A 21,812-nucleotide genomic window follows, 5' to 3' on the forward strand; every position below is an offset into this window, starting at 1 on the left:
GTTAGAAAAAATTTCACCCCCGTACAGTGTGTGATGATAGAGAGATTAGCTTTGTAGAGCCAAGCAGTTTTTTGAACCAGGCTGTAAACATGTTTATTAATGCTGCAAAGATCGTCTTTTTCCCATTCATGTCTATATGGTTTCCGGTGTTTCTGCGGCCAGCCTTAAACGGATTTTCGATGAATTGCAGTTTATAACACTTCTGCATGGGTTTCATCGTTTGAGACCGGAGGTTGCCGCTTGGGGCTACCATAGTTTTCAGCTTATGAGTTTGAGGTTTTTCTTCTGAAGCGTTTTTGTAACCAATGAATACTATTTAGAGAGAGGCCAGGGTAATCGTTTTATCTTTAACAGCCAACTTATTTCAAGAACACATTAACACAATAACACATTATTACGGTGGCCCTGAAGTGCCAATCACAACGGCAAATCAGAAAAACACATTTTCCGTAGTGTTTTCTGATTTGCCGTTGGGATTTGCACTTATGTACCTATTTCCTCCTTTACATTCACAAACAATGTAATTTATTAATTTTATCCGGTTTTATCATGTAAAGGTTGTAAAGCCTATTTGGAGAGCGTCGATGCCCGATGCAGGCTTTAACTTCGGTTTAGTAGGAACTAGGAACTTTGGTAATGTACTCTTGAACGCAGACGGAAGGAAATTAAAGACGAACACATATCCGTAAACCCACCAGAGTGCAGTTTGATACTGCACGCCACAGTCGCTGTACTTGATTAACGTGGACGCTTTATAGATTTTTCTTCGTGTTGCTGAGTCATGGACCGCAGCAGGTCACGCGACAGAGCTGGCAGAGAGAAAAAAGACGAGAAGAAGAGGAAGAGGAGACGATCCCGCTCTTCCTCTTCATCATCGACATCTTCAAGCTCTTCATCCGACAGCAGGAGTCGAAGCAGATCGTCAAAGAAAACCTCACATAAGAATAAAGGTTTGGACAAAGAAACAAAAAGAATTTGGTGAAGATCTTTCGTACAAAGAGCTGTGTTGGACCTTTCCTCTCTGTGTATCCCTCAGATGTGAAAACAAAAAGGAAGAAGCGCACGAGAAGTTCTTCGTCTTCTTCATCCACCTCCTCTTCTTCGTCCTCCTCCTCTTCTTCCTCGTCCAGCGATGAAAAGTCAAAGAAAAAGTCAAGTAAAGCCAAGAGAAAGAAGACGAAGAAGAAGAAGGCGAAACTGAAGAAACAGAGGAAGAAGGAGAAGAAGAAGAAAGAGAAGCTGAAGAAGAAGGAGAAGAAGAAAGCGGAGGTAGTGTTGTTGCCTGCTCCACCTCCTCCTCCTCCTGCTGCTCCTGCAGACAAACCTCCATCTTACCTGGAGGTGTGGCAGAGTGATGAGGGGACGGTGGAGCTCGGACCCGGTGAGATCTTATTATTCAAATGATTTCTATGTTAGTATTGCGTTTGTTTTATGTCACTGTACATTTATTTCAGAGCTTTTTTGACTGTTTGTTAACCCTCCTGTTACCCTCAAATTTTACTGAGCTGTGCATTCTTCTATACGTCAGCTCCACCCCTATGTTGTGTGAATCATCAATGCCCGCCCCCCCCAAATAGATGTATTCACATCTCTTCTGGCCTTTAGTTGCTTTGAACAGTTTTATCTTATTTTATGACGTTTTATAATTTAAGACTAGTCATAGATAAACCCATCATGTAATATAGACCAGTGCCTGTCTTAGGAACATTGGGGCACATCAAAGTAACAATGAAAACTCTTAATTTGTGTACAGTGTGATGCAGACCAGCAGCCTTACTCTACAAGAAAATCTACATACAAAATGTACTTCGTTATTTCTATCTTTGACATTTAGTTTTTGAAGAGTTGAGACACTTTTAATTAATCAGAAAGTAATATTTGGCTTTGGCTAACATAACCCAACTCAACACCTGACTGTTAATTGGTACTCTGTTACATAAAGGACAGGAAGGAATAGTTTCAAATTCCAGTATTTCATTAAGGCAGCCCTTCTCATTCATTTAAAGTACTTGTCAGGGGGCTGACTAACTTCTATTGTCTCCCATTATATCACCTCATGTCATTATCTGAGATAATGTTTTGGCTGTTTGTTAAACTTCTTTTCAGCTGTATTATGGCTTATTGTACTATTTAAATCCCCTTTTCTACAGACATCATTGTCAGAAAAATATTTCCAGCAGCGTCACACTGTTTCTCTCTGTAGTGATGACAGATGAGCAGAAGGCCAGGTTCTCCACTAAGAGGCCCCTCACCAAAGAGGAGTACGAGGCCAGGCAGAGCGTGATCCGCAGGGTGGTCGACCCAGAAACAGGACGCACCAGGTGAGAATCCATAATAGTCCCTTTCAGTCAAACCTAATACAACCTGTAAAAACTAAATGGACACCAGAATTAAGATGTGATGATGGTGTCATTAAATTCACATTTTTCATCTATTATTTTAGTTTTTACTTCTATCCTGTTCAAGTTTAATTATCACGCTTTTGTGCTGTATTAAAAATACTAACTTCCTCTCCAGACTGGTGAGAGGAGAAGGAGAGATCATAGAAGAGATGGTCAGCCGAGAAAAACACAAAGACATCAACAAGGTACAAAAAGTTTCTATCCTAACTTTGTGAAATCAAACAAAGAATCACATATCTCACTGAGTGCTTCCATTTATCTCCTCAGCAAGCTACTAAGGGGGACGGGAATGCCTTTCAGAAGAAACTGGGAATCAACAGGTAGAAGATCCACTCCAGGTTTTAAAATTTGAAGAGTGGAGCACCAATCAGCTGATCTGTCTATAATAACTTCAAACACTTCCTGTGATTTCCCTGTGTTGAAGTAAAGGTACAGAATAATCAGGACATGCACTCTTGATGAGTTCCATATAACAGTTTAATATTAAGTCAGCTGAGATCTAGAGGAAGTGTTTTCTCAAATATTTTGTACCATTTGATGTTTATTCATTTATTCTGTCTATGATTTTAAGTATATCACTGAATAAAAAACTTAACTCGTGAAATTTCTCTAAACTCACGTCATGTTTCTGTGAATCTCGGAATAAATCTGCATTTGTGTGAACCTGTCCTCCTTTTAAACACGCCCCAGTGTATTCTTCATTTTGAGTGTGGGAAAAAAAGCAGACTGACTTGTTTTTTCTTCATGTATTCTTTATACACTGTACATAAAAACACAAGAGTGGATAAAATGAAGTTATCCAAAACCTACAAGATTCACACCCTGTACAATGAAAATATTTACCATATTCGTGGTTGATATATACACAGCCTCTGAAAGCAAACTGTTGTAACAGTTATGGTGGGGAACAGAGCTTGAAACAGATTGCCTAATCTTTGTGAAATAAATTTCTCATTTGCAAATTTCCTTCAAAGTGAAAACAAGCCAAAGCCTTTTAAAAAATATGGCTGTATCCCATTTTCACTAAGTAAAGTCTCAATTTCTCCATTAAGTCAATTCAGGGGTAAGCAGCGTTCCATTTTAGGCCTCGCAACACAATGGCCAATGTAAGGCAGAGAAGGGAAATGTAAGGCTTCTGGTAGTGTGTGGGTCAGAAACAGATCGAAGCGATTGTCTGCTCCCACCGCTTCGTCTTTACATTCTCTGGATTTTATATCCATGTGGTTAATTTGACTGAGGAGGGGATTATGGTTCAGCAGATAACAACTTTGGATAAGTGCATGTTTTCCAGCATTGTACGTCCCTTTTTTAAATAATTACTATTAATGTACAATCAGCAGCTTCTGAAAGAGTTGTCTACATGGCTTCAAGCCCAATCTGTGAAATGGACAAGTGCAGAGGGACAGCATTAGGTTTGTAATCGCACCCATCTTTACTGGAATAGTCACTAGTATAAAAGGGATGGAGAAAATATTACAAACATCTCTTAATATTACACAGTACAACTGAACAGTACAGCAAACTACAGTTTCTAATATGCCTATAAAGCCGAACCTCTCTAAAAGCTGGCCATAAAACCATCTTGGAGGTAAAACCTGTTAAACAACTGTGTTATTTTGGACAGGAAGGTGTAAAAAAAAAAAAAAAAAAAAAAAAAAAGATTATATTTGAGTCACTTCTGAATGTTAAAGTTTCTTCATCTAGGAGTGCCAGCTAAGCTCAGTGGTTAAATCACGTGTACAGAGGCTACAGTCGTTAAAGCGGGTGGCCCAGGTTCAAATCCCTTTGTGGCATGTCATTCCCCACTCTCTCCTCTATTATATCCTCTCAACACAGTCCTGAAAAAGCCCATTAAATAATAGTCATAACATTTCTTCATCTCCAATGTGTTGGGATGGAAATATCCTCAAAAAAGAGTGAAGAGCCTGTTGACTGGCGGAAACCTGTAATATTTCACATCATCTTTTGGTCAGGGGTCTAATCTCTAGTGTTGGATAGACCAGGCATACTTCAGATGTACCTGTGTGTTTCCTGAAAGGTGGGATGTGTTCAGAGTATGTGCCGATTGAACTGATTGTCAATGCTGTGAAATTCCCTTCACGTTTTTTGTTTTATCTTGTGGTGTGGTTAAATAATATTGCACGTTTCCCCTTACATTTAGGCCACCATTGGTCCATTGCACTCAGCTCTGTACATGCCTATTCGAGGGACAGATAATCATCATTTCAATGAATAAATCACAACCCATTACCCTTCTGAGACATAAATGGCAAACAGCATAAAGTAAATCTTAGCTCTGTGTTCCTACTGTTGACAGCATATCGTACAGAATTTACAATTTGCAGAACTGCCTTCCTCTAAAGATGCAGCAGAGCAGAAATGAGATCTTAACCTAAGGAGGATTATCTATGAACACATTCAATGCCTCATTTACAGCTTAGGGATAACCAGAGAGAAGCCATATCCCAAATTTCCCAAATAGATAATAACAAACATAATATATATGTCACAAGATAGAAGTTCTGTTGATACAACTCTGGTGACTTTTAAGATAAAATAATAAAAATACAATACTGTGCAAGGCAAAGACCTCTTTGAGTTTTGGCTGTTGCAACTGAAGTTTGAAAGGAAAACAAAAACACCTTAAAGTAATCTTAAAACACATTTTGTTCACAAAATCCATACATTTTAAAATATCTATTATCTTAAATAACAATAATTATAATCATTAATCAATAAAGTGTATCCTGAATGAGGTGGTGTTTACCCCCAGAGTAAAGAAGACACTTGAAACTGGTCTTCAGTGGACCAGATACCAGATCTGCACTGTAGAATAACAACTATGTACAAGCCTTGTTAAGGCATTCAGATACATACTTACAATGTATTCCATTTTTACACAGGATACCCCAACCCTTCCTCTCCTTTCATGTACAGCATATCACTCTTGACTGTTTATGTACTTTGGCACATTAACCATACAGTAGGAGGAGTTTTCCCTATAGCTGAGTCCTTCTGATTCAGGAAGCTACAGCAGCACACTAATGGTGATTTGCTATAAAGCTCAGGAACAGTTTTTGCTGAAAACATAGTTAAAGGGTAATTTAGTGGCTTGCTTCATGGAATTTTCTGAGGATTCTTTGGTCTGAGGAACAACAAGAAACAAGTAAAACTGGACTGAATTGTCCAGAGATTATCATTAAGTTGTTTCTGTCCATAAAAACTAGAAGTGTAGAAGCGGTCAAATCATCAGTTGGCTCACAGAACACCAATACATTATCTTAAACATTGATAAATAATGTGTTTCCCAAAGATCAATTTTGTGCAAAGTAAGAACACTCAGTCCAGTTTTACTTTATACTCCTCAGCTTAGCTCACAGACATGAAACAATCTGATCTCAACATAAAAAGAACACAGATTTAAACCATTTTGCACCCAGTTCATCTCTATAATAGTTTTTGTGCTTGCAGTGGCCACAGCAGTCAGTTACAGTGCAGTATCAGCACTCGGACCTGATACAGACTGCGTGTCTTTCATCAGGGTGCCTGTATGTGTAACCATTTCCAATCTAAAGGCAGAAAAGCATCCTTGTATTCCATCCTGATGATTATATTTCTTAACATGAGAAACAGTCTAGATTACTACAGTTATTCACTATGTCTACTTGTGTTCAGGTTCCTGTCTCAGGAAGATGCTCCTTCAAATGCCTTTTGCGCTTTCTGTGTGTTTTTTTGTGTGTTTTTTCTGTTTAATAAAAGCCGTAACCTCTGTTCATAAATACTTGTGTGGAGTGTGACTGGCGTTAGTTTATAAAGAGTGGTTTGTAGCACCTACTGTTTTCATTGTAGTATCTACCCATCAGGGACGAGCCAACCTTTTGTCACTCTTTGTATTTGTCTTTTTCTTAAGTCTTCTCCTCAGCACTCTCCCTGATCTCATTTGGGGCTGAGTACGCCTGGTTCAAGCTTGGTGCTGCTGCTGCGGCCCCAGCAGCTGGCAGTGATGCTCATGCTGCGCTGTGTTGCTCCTGGGCCGTGGCTGTGAATGCTTTCCAGACGCTCTAGCCGATCACCATCAGACTGGCTCTGTGTGCGTTCCGGTCTGTTGTGGATGCTGCCTGTCGGGGAGCTGGGGGCCGGCTGGGAGGAAATAGTGCGCAGCAGGTGGTTCCTCTTCCTTAGAAAGTCGCTGTTTGCACCTAAGCCGAAGCTGCCTTTGCGTAGCACCATGCGAGCACTGCTGGACTTTGCAGGTCGAGAGCGGTGGTTGTACTCCAGCTGGGACAGATGAGCTGCATATCCCTCTGTGATGAACTGTAGAGAGGACCAGAGCAGATTCTGGTTCAAATTACTGTTTTTCATTATGTTAGATTAACTACTCCCCATGTTATGCATTAAACAATAAAAGAGTACCTGGCACTGATGCTGCAGCTTCTTAGAAGGTCTACCAACAATATATATTTGGGAGGAAGGGAGGCCAATGGCAGTGTAGACTGATATGTCTTTGGTTGATCCATAGCCAGCGAAAATCTTCATGTGAGCCTGATAATGGTAATGAAAAATACCAGAGCTCTTAATGACAGTTACAAAAATGCACATAACTCCCTCCTTATAAACCCCCTTCCCGTCTTTCCATTTTTACCTCGGTAAGGGTCTTAAGGAAGTTGGCCTTGTGTCGGAGAGGATCGTGGACCAGGCCGTCACAGAAGGAGACGATTCCATGGGGGAAGTTGTGTTGAGACAACCAAGCCACAACCCGCTGCTTCTGCATGTCTGGCCGCCCGGTCACATAGATGATCAAATAACCTAAATCCTGCCAGTGTCTGCAATGAGACAAAAACAGAACACAACTAAGACGATGATCAAAGCCACAAACACATAAAAAATCAAGAGAAGAAGAGCAGCTCTGTACCTGACAACATCTACAGCTCCTGCACGCACTTTGGGATCACTGCCCATGATTGACACGCTGGCAGCAAATGACCCGTCGATGCTGAACACCACAAATTCTGTGCCACGTGGAATAACTGTCAGGTAGCTGTCGGCAAATGTGTGGTCACCTCTGGGGAATGTGAAATACAACAGAGTGAAAAACTGGAGAAACACTTATACCCTGCGACATTCGACTTCAGGACACTAAAACACACAAACAAAGTGAGATAAAACAAAAAAATAAACCTGACAAAAACTACAAAGGACATGTTGGCAGGGTTTCTCAAGTCAAAGTATCCAAATCAGTGATGTCTGAAACCGTTACTTTTATTCTCAGCACTTCAACATATATGCTGGGTCAAGTCATGTCAAGTAAGGGCACAGATTGTGTAGAAAACAATATGAGTGACACTACAACTGTTAATCCAGACACTCATCCAGAGCACTTAGATTTAAAATGACAAAAATAATAACTAAAATGTGGCCTTGACCTTTTATCTTCTGTCTCTTTAACAGTTAGGGGATGAAATGTTTTCAAAACCATTCATAAAAAGTATCTGATGATTTGGTGCCTAGACACTATTAATGACATATATGTAAGACAGTGACTCTTAAGGGTCAGGCTCTGGCTCATTAGTAGAGTTGGTCATCACTAAATTGGAAGGTTGGGTGTTTGAGACTTAAGTCCTGCTGTCCACATGTCTAATTGTTGTTGTGCAAGACACTTAGCTAATACTGGTGGGTGCATTTCAGAGCAGCCTCTGTCATCAGTGTATGAATGTGATGTAAATGGCTGAATGTGACGTGCGGTGTAATCATAGACTCAGACCTTAATTTCAGCAGCCACATCAAGACAATTACAAAGTCAGCCTACTATCACCTTAAGAATATATCAAGGATTAAAGGACTTATGTCCCAGCAGGATGCAGAAAAACTTGTCCATGCATTTATCTTTAGCAGACTAGACTACTGTAACGGGGTCTTTACAGGACCCCCTAAAAAGTCCATCAGACGGCAGCAGCTCATACAGAATGCTGCTGCTCGAGTCCTAACAAGGACCAAAAAAATAGACCACATCACTCCAGTTCTTAGATCTCTAAACTGGCTTCCTGTCTGTCAGAGAATAGACTTTAAAATCCTGCTGATGGTTTATAAAGCACTGAATGGTTTAGGCCCAAAATACATAGCTGATCTGCTACTACTTTATGAACCACCTCGACCTCTGAGGTCATCAGGTACTGGTCTGCTTTCAGTCCTGAGAGTCAGAATGAAACACGGTGAAGCAGCGTTTAGTCATTATGCACCACATATCTGGAACACACTCCCTGAAAGCTGTAGGTCTGCTCCAACTCTCACCTCTTTTAAATCAAAGACTAAGACCTTTTTATTTGCCACTGCCTTCCTATCTTAACTTATTCTAACTCATTTTAAATGCAAATTTTAAATTTAATTGTAATATATTTCTAATTTTCCTTTTCTTTTCTGTTTTATTATATTTGTCATTTTAATTGTGCTCTTTTATGCTTGTCTGAATGTTATCAATGCCAATGTAAAGCACATTGAGTTGCCCTCGTGTATGAAATGCGCTATACAAATAAAGCTGCCTTACCTTACCTAATGTAAAAGCACTTTGAGTGGTCAGAAGACGAGAGAAAGCCCTATATTAATACAGTCCATTAAAAGTCTATTTTTAAACCAATGATGACATTATGTAAAACTGGATGGAGATTTTTGGGACACTTCACATTAAACTGCAAAGTGTTTGCCTGCTTCTGCTGTTGTGCACACTTTCACACTAACATAAGTCTTGTACTGAACCGAGTAAATGTTGTTAGCTCAACCTGTGCTCCTTCCAGCTATTTCAATCTAGAATGTCTGCTGTGAAAATGTTTTACTAAAACAGCTCAAACAAATCTGACCTGACAACCATTTTGACAGGGTAAACCCCGATGCACAGACGTTTGTCGTCTGGGATGATAAAGGACACGCGGCCGCTGCTGTTGGTCACCTCTGTGTTGAAGTAGACCCACTCTCCTGATGGAGGCTGGGTCATTATATGGAGATCAACCTGCAGAAAGCAGTTTGTTTAGTGAGAAGTAATAAGACCGGCATGACTGACATCAGTCTGATGAAAAAGAAGAATTCACCTTCTCCCCGGCCAGAGTGACCATGTCCAGGGGGCCGTACATGAAACGTCCTGTCACCACCTGCTGGGAGTCTTCGGTGAACACAGCATCATTTACTCGATGGTTGGCTGTCACATTCTATCAGTGGAGGGCGAGAAAAATGCATGCTCAAGGCAGTTTTGTCCACTCAATAGAGAAAACACAAGCAAGAATATTTTTATTCATTATTTCACTAGGATTTTTTTGGTTTTATATCAGTGTAATGATATTGCATCTGTGAGAAAAAATGTCACAGACAATGAGGGAAATGAGGATAGTTGAATTCTTCAGTCATCTGGCACTTGATTCTTTTTATGCCTACCCTAATCTTCACATGTGTTCTCTTGCGGAGCCACTTCTCTCGAGGTTTGGAGGGGGTGAATTCAGATACTTCTTTCCCATCAAGCTCTAGGATGCTTGAGTTTTCATGCCTCATGACCTGAAGGACATATTTCAGATTCTGAAGCTGGTCACATACTAACAGGCCATAAACAGTGGCAGGTATTCTAATGTTGACTCACCTGTCTTAAGAGAAAAGACACAACATCCGTGGACTCCCAGTATGATGCATGGAAGAGATGTGGTAAAGCCACTGTGGGGAAAGCTGTCAGAGCATCGGGGCAGTATAGGGCAAAGTCCAGCCGCTTTGTTCCCCACCAGCGGGCTGCAACTATGATTGGTGATGGTGCAGATAGATAAGGTGGAAATGTAAGAATCAGTGTGATGAATGTGACGCTACGCAAAAGGTGCAACACTTCTGAAGCTAAAGCAAAAAGACGATATCAGTCGTAAACATAGACTGTATAAAATAAACCACAAGTCGTAAACCACAAGCATCACAGACCCCAGCGGCTCTTCAGCTGAAAAGAGGAAACCAGGAGTTATGATTAATAGCTGAAATTCAAGAATAGAATAGAGAGAGGAGTAAGACCTGATGCCTGATTTGATCAGCAATCAAAGATGGTTATTCATGTTAGTGTGGGTATTATCAATCAGCAGTGTCAATTATTTCCTTGAACCCTTGTGAAGTAAACATAGAAAGAATATAAGTAAAGGGAAGGAAAAGGAGCTTTCTTGGAGAGCAGCGCACATTCAAGGATTTGAAACAAAAAAGTGAAGCTTTGCTGAGTTTTCAGAGGTCCCCTGACTTAGAAAAAATACCTTGGTCCACTTCAGCCTGGGAGTCCAGTGAGACTAGATCAGATATAGCAGTGTCCAGCCCGGCTGACGGGCAATTCTCATACGGGACAATGGGACCGAAACCTTCACTGGTCTCACTATCCAGCTCAGCCTCTAAGTCAACATCTGGAGATCCTGCAGCCTGGTCAGTGCCTGCTTTCTTACGAGACTTTGGAGGACTTTTCAGGGAGAATTTGCTTTGTGATGAGAGTGCAAGTTGGGATAAGAGGCTGAACTTTTTGGATTGGTTAATTTGGTATGATTTGGCTAAACGGGACAAAGAGAAAAAAAAGAAACATAAAACAAAGACATGTTGGTATGTGAACATTTGTGACATTTTACACAGTTTGTAGATTTCTATTGGGAAGTGTCAAGTGTCAGTAATAAAGCCTTGAACAGAGCTGTCAAAGCTGAAAAGAAAATGTTGTTAGTACAGTTTGAGACAGCAGAGCAGGGTATCACCGGTGTTGCTTAAGAGAAAAACTGCCATTATTACTTCTGGATCCCCAGGGTCGTACTGTAGGTGCAGTGTGCAGAATAATAATGTGAGGTACAATCAAATGCTCTGGTTACAGATGTGAAATTGGGAGCAAGGGAGGGGAGGCATTGAAAGACAATTTGACATAAAACACAACAGAATACAGTTCATCTGAGCAAACATTGCAGTAGGGAGCGTGGACAATGCAGGAATGGCTGAAGGAGGCAGGTGTTACATGCATTGCAACATCAGATAAATGCAGCACTCGTTCATTGCATTTACATTGAGACAGTGGATAAGAGTAAGACAGACAGTGGAACGTGGCGCTAAACTTGCTCTTCTTCGGGGGCCTATTCAACAAGAGTATGGAGGAAACCCTTTGCATGACAGTCTGGTTAAAATGCAGGTGCTCAACCGGGGTAAGCAGAAGTAAAAAGGAGTAGCGTATTCTTGTCTTTCCGGCTGGGTAGATTGCTGGAGTGTAGGATGTGTGTAGAGTCAGAGTAACGGGGTTCAGAAAAGGAAAGGAACAGATTTAGGAGAGACAGAAACAAAGAGAAGACTGAGAGAAAGAGGGAAAATAAATAGATGAATGTTTGAGTGAGTGGAGGGAAGAGAGAGAGAGACGCTCGTTGGTATCAAGGACACTTACTGTTGGCTATGTTGGTGGCAGTGTAACTGTCTGCCATTCCTGAGACCTGGCTGGCAATGCTGACCTCACTGGCCCTCCGCTGGCCCCGGGAGAAGGGGCCCGTTACGGGGGATGAGGGGTACGAACTGTCCATGAAGACACCACCATGAGACTGAACAACATCCGCTATTGAGCCGAAACAAGGAGATCCCATTAGACAGAGACACAGGTAAGGGGCACTCACAGTGATGGGTGGGTGGGTGGGTGGGTAAAGTGGGTTAGGGTGGCAGGGGAGAGGTATGACGGCAGACACCGTGGTTTCAGAGGATATGTGAAACCAAAAGCAAGGCCGCAAAGTCAGATTTCTGTTGTGGAAACACAGGGTGTATGAGTACATAAAACACTTAGTGGATGTCAAATCACAAATGTCCACATCTGTTAGTCATACTCACGTGTTAGCATTCTTATGAAGGTGATTGTTTTTTTATAGCAAAGTAAATCATGTCAGACTCCTAATTCTTTGTGGACAGAGACACATTTGCTTTAGATCTTACAAAATTAGATGACCCCTGACCCTTATCACAAAGAAAACACAGCAACAGTTTATATACCCCGAAAACACACCACCACAAATAGCACAATCATCACAGTAAAACTTCTCTGGGATTAAAACGAGCAATCTATTACATCTATCTCTTATAGAGATGACAAGGACACACTCGAATCTGGCTTTAAAACCACAGCACAAACACAAATGCTTCAGTCCTTTAAACACTGTATGTGACATGTATGTGATGGAAACATCCAAATGTTATACCACAGGATATGCACATCAGATTTTCCAAAGTATTTCCATGGCAAGTTGTTGAAATAATGCTTAATGCTTATCCAGAAAATTTGGATAAAAGAAAAGATGCTACAAATAAAGATAAATGAGATGCATTTTAATTAATCGGATATGACAACAGCCCCTTGACTCTTGAAACATCAGCGATGGGAATACTCGGAAACAACGCAAGAGGAAAGGAAGGTATAAATCTGAACAGAAATAAAGATAGGACAAACAAACAAAGGAATCACAGGACAGATGAAAGTGAATGGAGAGGCTACACACACTCCATAGTGGCTTTGAGGAAGCCCTCTTGCCAGTTTAGCACAGGCACAGGGATGCAGGTCTCACTGATGGTCTCCTGACAGCGAAAGGACAGGGGAGGCCCGCTGTCAAGCAGCAGCTGAGCGTTGCTCTGGACTGTCTCCACTACAGAGGGGGGTTTTGGAGGGGCAGAAGGGGGCAGAGGTCAGGGGGTTGTGGAGGTAGAGAGTCAAGTATGCAGGTATGGGAACAAGAGGCCGAGAGAGGAAGAAAGATAGAAGGAAAGACAAGGAAGACACAAAAACATATGAAGCAAGAACAACTGAAGGGGAGTCAAGAAAGCAGAGTCAAGCCCTTAGTGGAGCCCAGGATCTAAGGAAGTGACTAACCTGGAGTCTGATAAGTCATTCAACCTTCCACTCTTTCTTAACTGAATAATTTTCATTAATTTCTCTTTAAAACTTCACATGCCCAAAAAAATTATTTCTTACCCCTCCTGTTATGTTGCGAGTCAAATTGACCCATTTTAAAGTTCATCGGAAAAAATTGTTAAAAGTATTATTTCGCATTTCTAATGTCACAGTGGCTGAAAGGCTAGTGGTATTCAGAGGTTCCTTCCATCTTAGGTAATATCTGCCTTCCCAGCTAAATACAGCATAAAAGTCAGGGCAGCATGTGACAGATGAGGTGTTTCGTGTTAATTTATCAACATCACTACATGAAAAAATGTAGATCTAAATTTAAAATAAAATAAACAAAAATCTGAGTCATGTAAAGCTATTGTATTTATATTTAGGGCTTTTCAATGTACATTAAATCAAGTTTTAACATTGAATTTAAGAACAACATTGCACTAAATATTAATTCAAATGTATAGTAATGGAGTTAATAATAAGATTTAAAAAATGTTCTGACAGTTTTGGATAATTAAATATGCCCCGGGTCAAGTTGACCCACGAACATTATTGCTGTCCCTAAGAAACGAACATAACAGGAGGGTTAAGGCAAACCTTGAGGATATTCACTGACAGCTCATTTAATGAAAGCAATCACTTTAAAGACAAATCAAAACCCTGGCTTGAAGTCTTTCAGTAATGTCTTAATGCTTGTCTAGCTTATCATCGCTCTTAAACACACTCTGTTTAAAAGAGATCATCTTATTTGACTTAATTAAAAAAAAAAACTCCACTCATTTGTTCTGTTACCAATTTCTACTTGCTCCTGGTAAATCATTGACAGAACAGTGCAGGCTGAGATACTAAGGGTTACTCCACTATAATGACCAGTCCAAACAAATACAACCAGCAGGACTACAACCACATTCAGATGAATTAACTGCTTCACAAAAGACGTGGAAGCACAAACAGCAGAAAAATGTTTCATTTTTCTTTGGGGCAATGTTTAGTCAATAAAGGGACTCGCACTTTGCTCCAGAAAAACAGTTTCAAAGCATGTTCTGTCCAAAGCATGCACAAGTGTGAAACAGGACAGTGGGTAAGTATCTGTGTCCTAAGTTTCAGCTGATGTGATCTAATGTTAAAAGGAGAAATCAAACAGCCCTTTTATCACAAAGAGTTCTGCATTTGTGTCTGTGCACGTGAATTCCAGTCTTAGCTACAGAAATAATTTTAAACTGTTACTAATGATAGGATACCAACTGAACAGTTCATGAGTTTTTACTACATCGTCCGTGAATAGGGCTCACCCAGTAGGGCAGAGTTTCCATCTCCCAGGGGAAACCGTTGGTAACGGGGTACATTGAATGGAGGCAGAAGGTGAAATTTCCTCTCCAACAGAGGCTCCAGGCGGGAGGCTGAAGGATCAGCGGGGTGGAACAGGTTATAAACCTGCTGACAGGCAGGCCGCAGCTGGGCCACTAGGGGGAGAAATCAAACCAAAGATGTTATAGATGATGGAGAGAATCCATGGACTCCTCCCCCCGGATGGGAGAGATGTTGAACAATAATTTCCTGAAATACTGACTTGCAGAATGAAGTTCACTTCAATCTAATTACAGTGAGATGCAGTTATCCTTTTTCATGATGAAATAGAACTTTGTGGGTATGCCTTCTAAAGGTCACGTTGCTAAATTGTGCATCTAACAAGAGGTAAAATGTTTTCACTTTAACAGGGAGATCATTTGGCACTTTTACATGTACAATATTCTAAATACAGAATAAATTATCTTTACCAGCATTTTAAGAGCAGGAAATCTCTCCTAAAAAATCAGCTCACCATCCAGCACAGGAATCACGGTTTTCCTCAGGGCAAGCACCAATCCTAGTGGAGAGCCAAAGAGGAAGAAGTCGGACACCTCAAAGTCAAACTTCCCGAGGGAGCTTCCATCCAGCATCGTGCTGCTGCTCGATCTGCGTGAGGCTGAGTCGTTCCGTAAGACACTGGAGTGTAAGCTGGAAGGACATTACAAAGTCATTTCCTAGTGTGGACTTAAAATAAATCACAGTGACAGTCATAAAACAAGGATTGAGTTCTTCATACATCTCCCAGATTGCGATTTTTTCATCCTCCTAGACTCCACATACCTGGTCAAAAAGGCCTGGTGTTGTTTTATTGTGTCCAATTCGTAGGTGGAGGAGTCGCTTCTTTTGCGTGGCAGTTGTTTCTTGCTGTCATCAGCTGCTCCCGCACGAGGAATGTCAATATTACTACGGCTGAGGTGACGGCTGCCCTCCAGTGTTGGAGAAGCTGAACCATGCCCGCTGTTGACAATGATGCCAGGTGAGAGAAGGTCCTGGTCCTGCACGAAAGACATATGATATCAAACAAATTGTGTACAGAACTTGAGAGTCAAAATGTCTCGGTATGATGTAGAGAGAAGGTTTGCATAGCACTTATTAAAGCTGCAGGACATATGTTTTCAGATGGATTGAATAAATGATCAGAGGTTGAAGTGGTAGATTTTTTATACCTTTTTCTTTGATTAGTTCAGAAATATTCTGATGGATGTACTAAGTGCTCTAAAGGTTTATTTCTTACCTGCACACTGACCACGCTGCCTCTGCGACTGCTGTTCTGGCTTTCATTAACTGTCTGATTGCTACTGCAAAGTGCATCAAATCCTAAGATTCCTCCCACACAGTCTCCAATGACGCAAACCTAAAGAGGACAACATCCACAGAAAACATTGTTAAACCAGTATAGTGAGATGTCAGACTTCAGGATTAAATGATAAATCTACACATCTGCTGTCCTAACATATTTAAATAACAAAAAGGGAATCTGCAAAAACAACTGTTCTGAAAATAAGACAAAAGGAATATTAAACTATTTAAAGGTTGAATGCAACATTTTTTTCTTATTTGACTGTGATGTGTATTCATAATTTGTAGGGGCCATAATGTTGTTTTTTTCATGTCTTATTTGTTAACCATCTTATTATTTCCTTTTATGGTTGACTTCATTTCCGGTTTGTGGTTCATGGGTGGGGTTTACGTTTTATTTACCGGTTCAGTTGGGTGGCAGGAGGCACACAAAGAGGGTGAGTGGACTTGAATATTTTTTGTTGACCGCCAGTGCCACCGTCATCGTCATTATCATTGTTTATTTAGATCTTTTTTGGTATTCAATTACTTTAAGTGTTTTCGTTCATAAATAGAAAACTTTCCTTGGACTTGAATTTATTGCAAGACGTGTTACAAATATGAGCCCACTTTGGCTATGTTCACACTGCAGGCAAAAGTGTCCCAAATCCGATTTTTTGGGGGGTCAAGTGACCTGGTCAGATTTTTTAGGGGCAGCGTGAACACTCAAATCTGGCCCAGATCAGATTTTTTCAAATCAGATTTAGACCACTTTCATATGTGGTTCTGAATCAGATACAGATCTGATTTTTTTCAATGCGACCTCAGTGTGAATGGCCAAGGTGGATTTTAGCACCGATGGAGCTAGTCAATGGAGGGACAGCAAGGTCTTGGACCTTATAAATATATGGGGTGACACTTCCATACAAGCAAAGCTTGAGGGTTCATACCGTAACCGGTCTGAAAGAACTTGCTGAACGGGGATACAGAAGAACATGGCTGCAGTGATGAAAAATAAATGAAAATGCTGACTTCCTCCATGTTTACGTTTGAGAAACAGCTGCATGTGACGTCATTGTTACTTTTCTTTTGCACATGCAACTCAGTGCGGAGCCGCAAACAGTTTACACTGGAATCAGATACAGGTCACATTATAGATGGTAATGTGAACAGGCAAACAAAAAATCAGATCTGAGCAAAAAATCGGAATTGAGCATTAAGCCTTGTAGTGTGAACTTAGCCTTAGTCTCTGTGGCACCTTTCAATCTTAGCCGCTTCATAATTAAAGAGTCTTCAAAAATGAAATGACACCTCTGCTGTCACACTGTACACGAGCAGCATGTATGAACAAACACACCATGTTGACACTTAATAAGTCTGTACACACTGTGTGCACATTATACAAACAGTGTGTGTGTGCACAATGTGAATACATTCTGGAGAAAAATAATGAAAACACAGAACCCATGACGTAATGGTACATTACAGGAAAAATAAACAACATGGGTATAAAAGATTGGACTGTGCTGATAGGAAACCGACCTGGCCGGAGAAAGCCGCCCCATCCAGAGACTTAATAAAGTCTGTGTACACCTGGTTGGACCTGACAATGACAGTTGCTATGGCTTCCTGGTACTGTGGCGCAGAGGTGGCAAGGAGGGGGAGGGCTGCCAGGGGGATGTGGTCCTGACTGCTGGACAAACAGCCCTCATCGTAGCTGTATGGGCTCAGGCTGTGTGAAAAAAACGCAAAAGAAAAAAATGTAATTATACACATATCTCAAAAGATCAAGGCCATAGAGGAGAGTGAGGTAATAAAGAACATGAAAATAGAGAGAGCAGGGTCTGTCACGAGGAGCACCTGGACCTTTTCCATTAAAAGCAAACAGCACTGACTGTCAACAAACAGTGAACCTTCAATCATCATACTCAGTGTTTTTGTGGCGTGCAGAAAAATGTGTGCAAGTGCGTCCTCTCACTTGGACACCAGGGAGAAGGCCTCGGCACAGATGGCAGGGCACGGTACCAAGCGGATGGCGATGCGTCCCAGTGCAGCGGGGTAGTGAACACGCATGACTGTGTCAAAAACCGCGCTGATGGTGTTGACGTCGGCCTGCTTGCTGTTCTGGTCCCCTCCGCCTGTATCTAGGATGTTCCCTCCATGCAGAACCAAAATCAGCACATGGATCTTTGAGGGTTGCAGACACTGCTGGGATGAGCTCTCCTGAGAACAGAGTATGAAAAGGATAATGGATGAGAAACAGCTCTTGCAGAATGTTCTTGCAGAATTAGAAATGTACCATTAAAAACATAATTTATCAGCATGGACAAAGACAACATGCTTCAACAATTCCTTAGCTATCATGCATGAAATTAGTTGTGTTGTGTTTTGAGCTGCAAGTCACATTTGTGTCCACCTTTTCAAAACTGGACCACAAAACAAAATGTTTGAACAATCAGAGAGGGGCGGAGAACCATGAAGGGAAACAGAACAGAGCAAACCTACACTACACCTGGACACCTGTTCAACCAAACAGCAAACGATGGTAATGCTTCCTGTGGACAACAAATGTAACATCATAGTCTGCAGGTTTTCATGAACACTCAATATCACAGCTGCAGGTACACTGAGTTGAACAGAGGGTGGTGAGGTCGAGGACACATGTTTTGGGTTTGGGCAACGATGGGGAAAAACAGGGGCGGAGGCGAGTAAGTACTGGGTTTGTTCAGAGGGATCTGGGATCTCTGTGGAGCCACTTAGGCCCACAATGCACTGGGGCGAAAAAATGTTGACTTACTGACTGGTGCCTGGTTACCGTGATGGTGGGAATGGGAGAGCTATCAGCTTGGCCGCTAACAGAGCCACGCATCTGAATACAAGAGGACAGAGAGGCTCAGGGATGAACAGCCTTTCTGTTATCTTCCAAACTACAGGAAATTTCTCAGCTTGGAAAAAACAAGATCAACAGAAGCCCTTGAGTCCTGGGAGGCTTTTCCTGTAGACTGCACTGCAGAAATATTTATGTCACATGATTCTGTACAAGAGAAGTTCAGTTAGGATTGTGTTTTTTTTTTAACACACACTCGATGTTGGACACACATACCTCATCTAGCCTGTCCTCACTTGCAGCTCTTTCATAGTCTACGGTCATTTCTTTGAACAGCTCACCTGTAAACACACACACAAAAGTACTATTAGCATCAAGTAGTGAGGCAGAGTAAGGGTCCATACTGTCTGTAATGAAGTGCTCATGATGTTCTTTTACCAGGAGTTTCGTCTGCGTCTGCAGCTTCAATCTTGTCCATGAGGTCGTTGGAGTTCCACTTGGCGATTTCCTTCGGGTGGACCTCCTCGCTATCTGAGAAATCCTCTGCAGGGTCAACAAACAACAAATGTCCAGTCAACTGAAGGATATGGGTCACTCAGGGTGGAAAAATATAAGACCACTTGTTTTATATCGAAGACAGCCTGAAACAGTTTGATGTGGAGCATCACAAACTGTGTGCATCAAAAGCACATGATGATGGGTGTTTAGTTGTGAATAATGTAACCTTTGTGTTCATGTATGTCTGGTATGTTAAAGTTAGGTTTTATCCTCAAATAATACGCACATATGAGCAAGAGGAGAGTCAACAATGACTGTGATTTTCAATGATGGAAAAGGCTACTTAGTCATTAAGCTCTAAAAGTTTGATTTTTTATAATGATACTAATATACCTGTGAACATGTTATCCATTTACTGGCATTAACCTAAAATATGATTGGTTTCAAAATAAGGTTCAAGTTTTAAAGAGGAATGTCCCTTTTAGCCAGCTTTTTTTTTCTTGTAGCACCTTTATTTCTTTTTAGCTATTTGAAAATCTGATATAAATTTACACAAATAATAAAAATTAAATAATGCAACCCATGTGAAGCAATGGAAATTAATGTATTACTTTGACTTGTTTTGCAAGTCAAAATGACAGGAGGTTGCAGCCAGGTTCATAGAAACACAAACACTGGGCAAGAGCATATAAACTAAGTTTCTGTCAGATTGTGTTCTGCACATATTTATAACAGGGGCCTTTTTAAATGTATGTTGTCAGCTGCCTCCTTTTCTTTACTTCAGCAGAATTGGTACTGTGGCACTAGTCTTATAAGACAGCTTCTTTGTGCACAACGAGCCATAGATTGAAAACAAAAAGTTATAATCCTTGGTAAAAAAAAAAAAGACACACTGAATGTGATTTATTGATGGCCTCTTTCATTTGTCATTAAACATCAAAAGCAACCTGAACAAAGTCAGTGTGTTTCCAAATGTAATCCTCATTTGTGGGGACAAGGACACACTTAATTCATACACACACTGTATCTCAAATTTCCTTGATAAACCAACCTTTCTCATTCACCGTAATTAAATAGCTGCTAATTTAATTTGCTGGTGTGCAATGTAAGACCATGAGTAAATCATTGTTGTACTGAGTCACTCACTGAGACACATTTGGGTACACTATGTATGAAAGTGTGGTCATGAGTTTCTTCAGTTCATTTGATTAAATGTGGTGTGCTTATACGTCAGTTTACCAGCATGCTTTTATTATTTCATACCAACATGAATGAAACATGAATACAGCAAAACACAATAACATAAAAATACAACTTCATCTACTGATTGCATACCAGTGACTCAAAACAACATGAGCCAAACTTTAAACTTTAAACAAACTAATAACAACGGTAATCACAGCTACCTGAGTATCAGTATCATGACAGCAAGATTTTTATTTGTGTTTCAATATCATTACAAAATGAAGTGTCTGTGTTTGTGTGTTTGTGTTTGTGTGTGTGTGTGTGTGTGTGTGTGTGTGTGTGTGTGTGTGTGTGTGTGTGTGTGTGTGTGTGTGTGTGTGTATATAAATGATGATGTAGGACAGAGAGTATGTTGGTGACAGGGACTGTTGGTCAGAGGTGATTGTGATTCTGAACCGGACATCAGAATGAAACACTTGGCCTGTGTCCTCGGCCAACCTCCAGCAGAAAGCATGGGTGTTGCACCACACCCACCTATTTCAACTCCAGTCCCAAAGCATGCTGGGTATCTGGGAAGCTTAAGAACTGATCTGTGGTTAAAGAGATGCATGCAGAGTCAGGAGGAAGGGAGCAGGAAGTTTAAAAAAAAAAACTGAGCACAATACACACTTTTATTGGCGTTACTATCAAAATCAAAACTGTGGTTACCATGAGCGTCGAAGAACTCCTCATCAGAGCTGTCTTCTGAGTCTCGCGCTATGCTCTGCATCCTCCACTCTGAGAGGCTATGACGTGATGGACTCACTGAAACACCGCACAAGAACAAGAGATACACTGTTATTTTGGGACATGTGTTTCAGCCTCTCTCGTTCTCTTTTTAACACACACACTCTATGACAAAGAAATATTGCACAATTTCCCCCAGCCCACACACACACGGTGTTATATAAACATGCAACAGTCTCAGTGGTGCATTGCTTCATCACAGATGGACTGCTTGGTGATCCATCAGGGGGTTGTGTGAAAAGTGAGGGCCAACAGATAAGCTACAAGCACACTGGCATCCAAATGCCAGCTGAGGAAATATAAATACTAAAAGCAGGCCTTGTCAAGCATGTGTCTTCAGTCTGTGACTTATATATAATTAGTTGGAGGGGGTGGAGGGGTCACTCTAAAAAGGAAGGCTGGAGGGATGTAGGGTACAGCTGTAACTGTCAGTGCACACAGGGAACCAGCATTGGTAGAGGGGAGGGTCACAGTGAAGAGCGTCAGCCTCCCGTGGTCTGTGATGTCAGCACTGATGCTAAAAATAGCTCTAGAGAAAAAACCACAGGGGGGAGTTACAGGGGTGAGACGAGGCACACTGGATGGGACTCAGGGT

General features: G+C 41.1%; 2 protein-coding genes across 6 annotated transcripts in view; one reads left to right on the top strand and one right to left on the bottom strand.

The window, feature by feature from the left end:
- The first annotated feature begins 634 nt into the window (after positions 1–634).
- On the top strand, positions 635–3,082 carry arl6ip4 (ADP-ribosylation factor-like 6 interacting protein 4). Its single transcript, XM_034691541.1, has 5 exons — positions 635–950; positions 1,037–1,381; positions 2,204–2,321; positions 2,518–2,587; positions 2,670–3,082. The coding sequence occupies exons 1-5, from the start codon at positions 782–784 to the stop codon at positions 2,724–2,726; spliced, it is 759 nt and encodes a 252-aa protein (XP_034547432.1). The 5' UTR covers positions 635–781; the 3' UTR covers positions 2,727–3,082.
- A 733-nt stretch (positions 3,083–3,815) lies between these two features.
- LOC117818590 (membrane-associated phosphatidylinositol transfer protein 2-like) overlaps positions 3,816–21,812 on the bottom strand; it is a 45,189-nt gene continuing 27,192 nt past the window's right edge. For 3 of the 5 annotated variants that reach the window (XM_034691535.1, XM_034691537.1, XM_034691538.1), the window contains 19 exons: positions 21,140–21,235; positions 19,187–19,291; positions 19,025–19,089; positions 17,900–18,144; positions 17,464–17,653; positions 15,878–15,997; positions 15,424–15,638; positions 15,116–15,291; positions 14,586–14,756; positions 11,809–11,973; positions 10,661–10,945; positions 10,021–10,169; positions 9,822–9,938; positions 9,482–9,598; positions 9,254–9,402; positions 7,315–7,464; positions 7,045–7,225; positions 6,816–6,944; positions 3,816–6,716 (listed from right to left, as the gene is read on the bottom strand). In XM_034691535.1, coding sequence (XP_034547426.1) covers positions 6,339–6,716; positions 6,816–6,944; positions 7,045–7,225; positions 7,315–7,464; positions 9,254–9,402; positions 9,482–9,598; positions 9,822–9,938; positions 10,021–10,169; positions 10,661–10,945; positions 11,809–11,973; positions 14,586–14,756; positions 15,116–15,291; positions 15,424–15,638; positions 15,878–15,997; positions 17,464–17,653; positions 17,900–18,144; positions 19,025–19,089; positions 19,187–19,291; positions 21,140–21,235 — 3,203 coding nt within the window. In that variant the 3' untranslated portion in view covers positions 3,816–6,338. The remainder of the gene's footprint in view (positions 6,717–6,815; positions 6,945–7,044; positions 7,226–7,314; positions 7,465–9,253; positions 9,403–9,481; positions 9,599–9,821; positions 9,939–10,020; positions 10,170–10,660; positions 10,946–11,808; positions 11,974–14,585; positions 14,757–15,115; positions 15,292–15,423; positions 15,639–15,877; positions 15,998–17,463; positions 17,654–17,899; positions 18,145–19,024; positions 19,090–19,186; positions 19,292–21,139; positions 21,236–21,812) is intronic. The other 2 variants (XM_034691539.1, XM_034691540.1) reach the window with 1 other exon arrangement.

This window comes from Notolabrus celidotus, chromosome 9, assembly GCF_009762535.1.
Source record: "Notolabrus celidotus isolate fNotCel1 chromosome 9, fNotCel1.pri, whole genome shotgun sequence".
In the NCBI taxonomy this organism is placed as follows: domain Eukaryota; kingdom Metazoa; phylum Chordata; class Actinopteri; order Labriformes; family Labridae; genus Notolabrus; species Notolabrus celidotus.

Bases quoted from the DNA above. Each gene is read 5' to 3' on its own strand.
- arl6ip4 (XM_034691541.1), top strand. From the start codon at position 782: ATGGACCGCAGCAGGTCACGCGACAGAGCTGGCAGAGAGAAAAAAGAC. The intron at 951-1,036 runs GTTTGGACAAAG...TGTATCCCTCAG, and splicing joins AACCTCACATAAGAATAAAG to ATGTGAAAACAAAAAGGAAG. The intron at 2,322-2,517 runs GTGAGAATCCAT...CTTCCTCTCCAG, and splicing joins CCAGAAACAGGACGCACCAG to ACTGGTGAGAGGAGAAGGAG.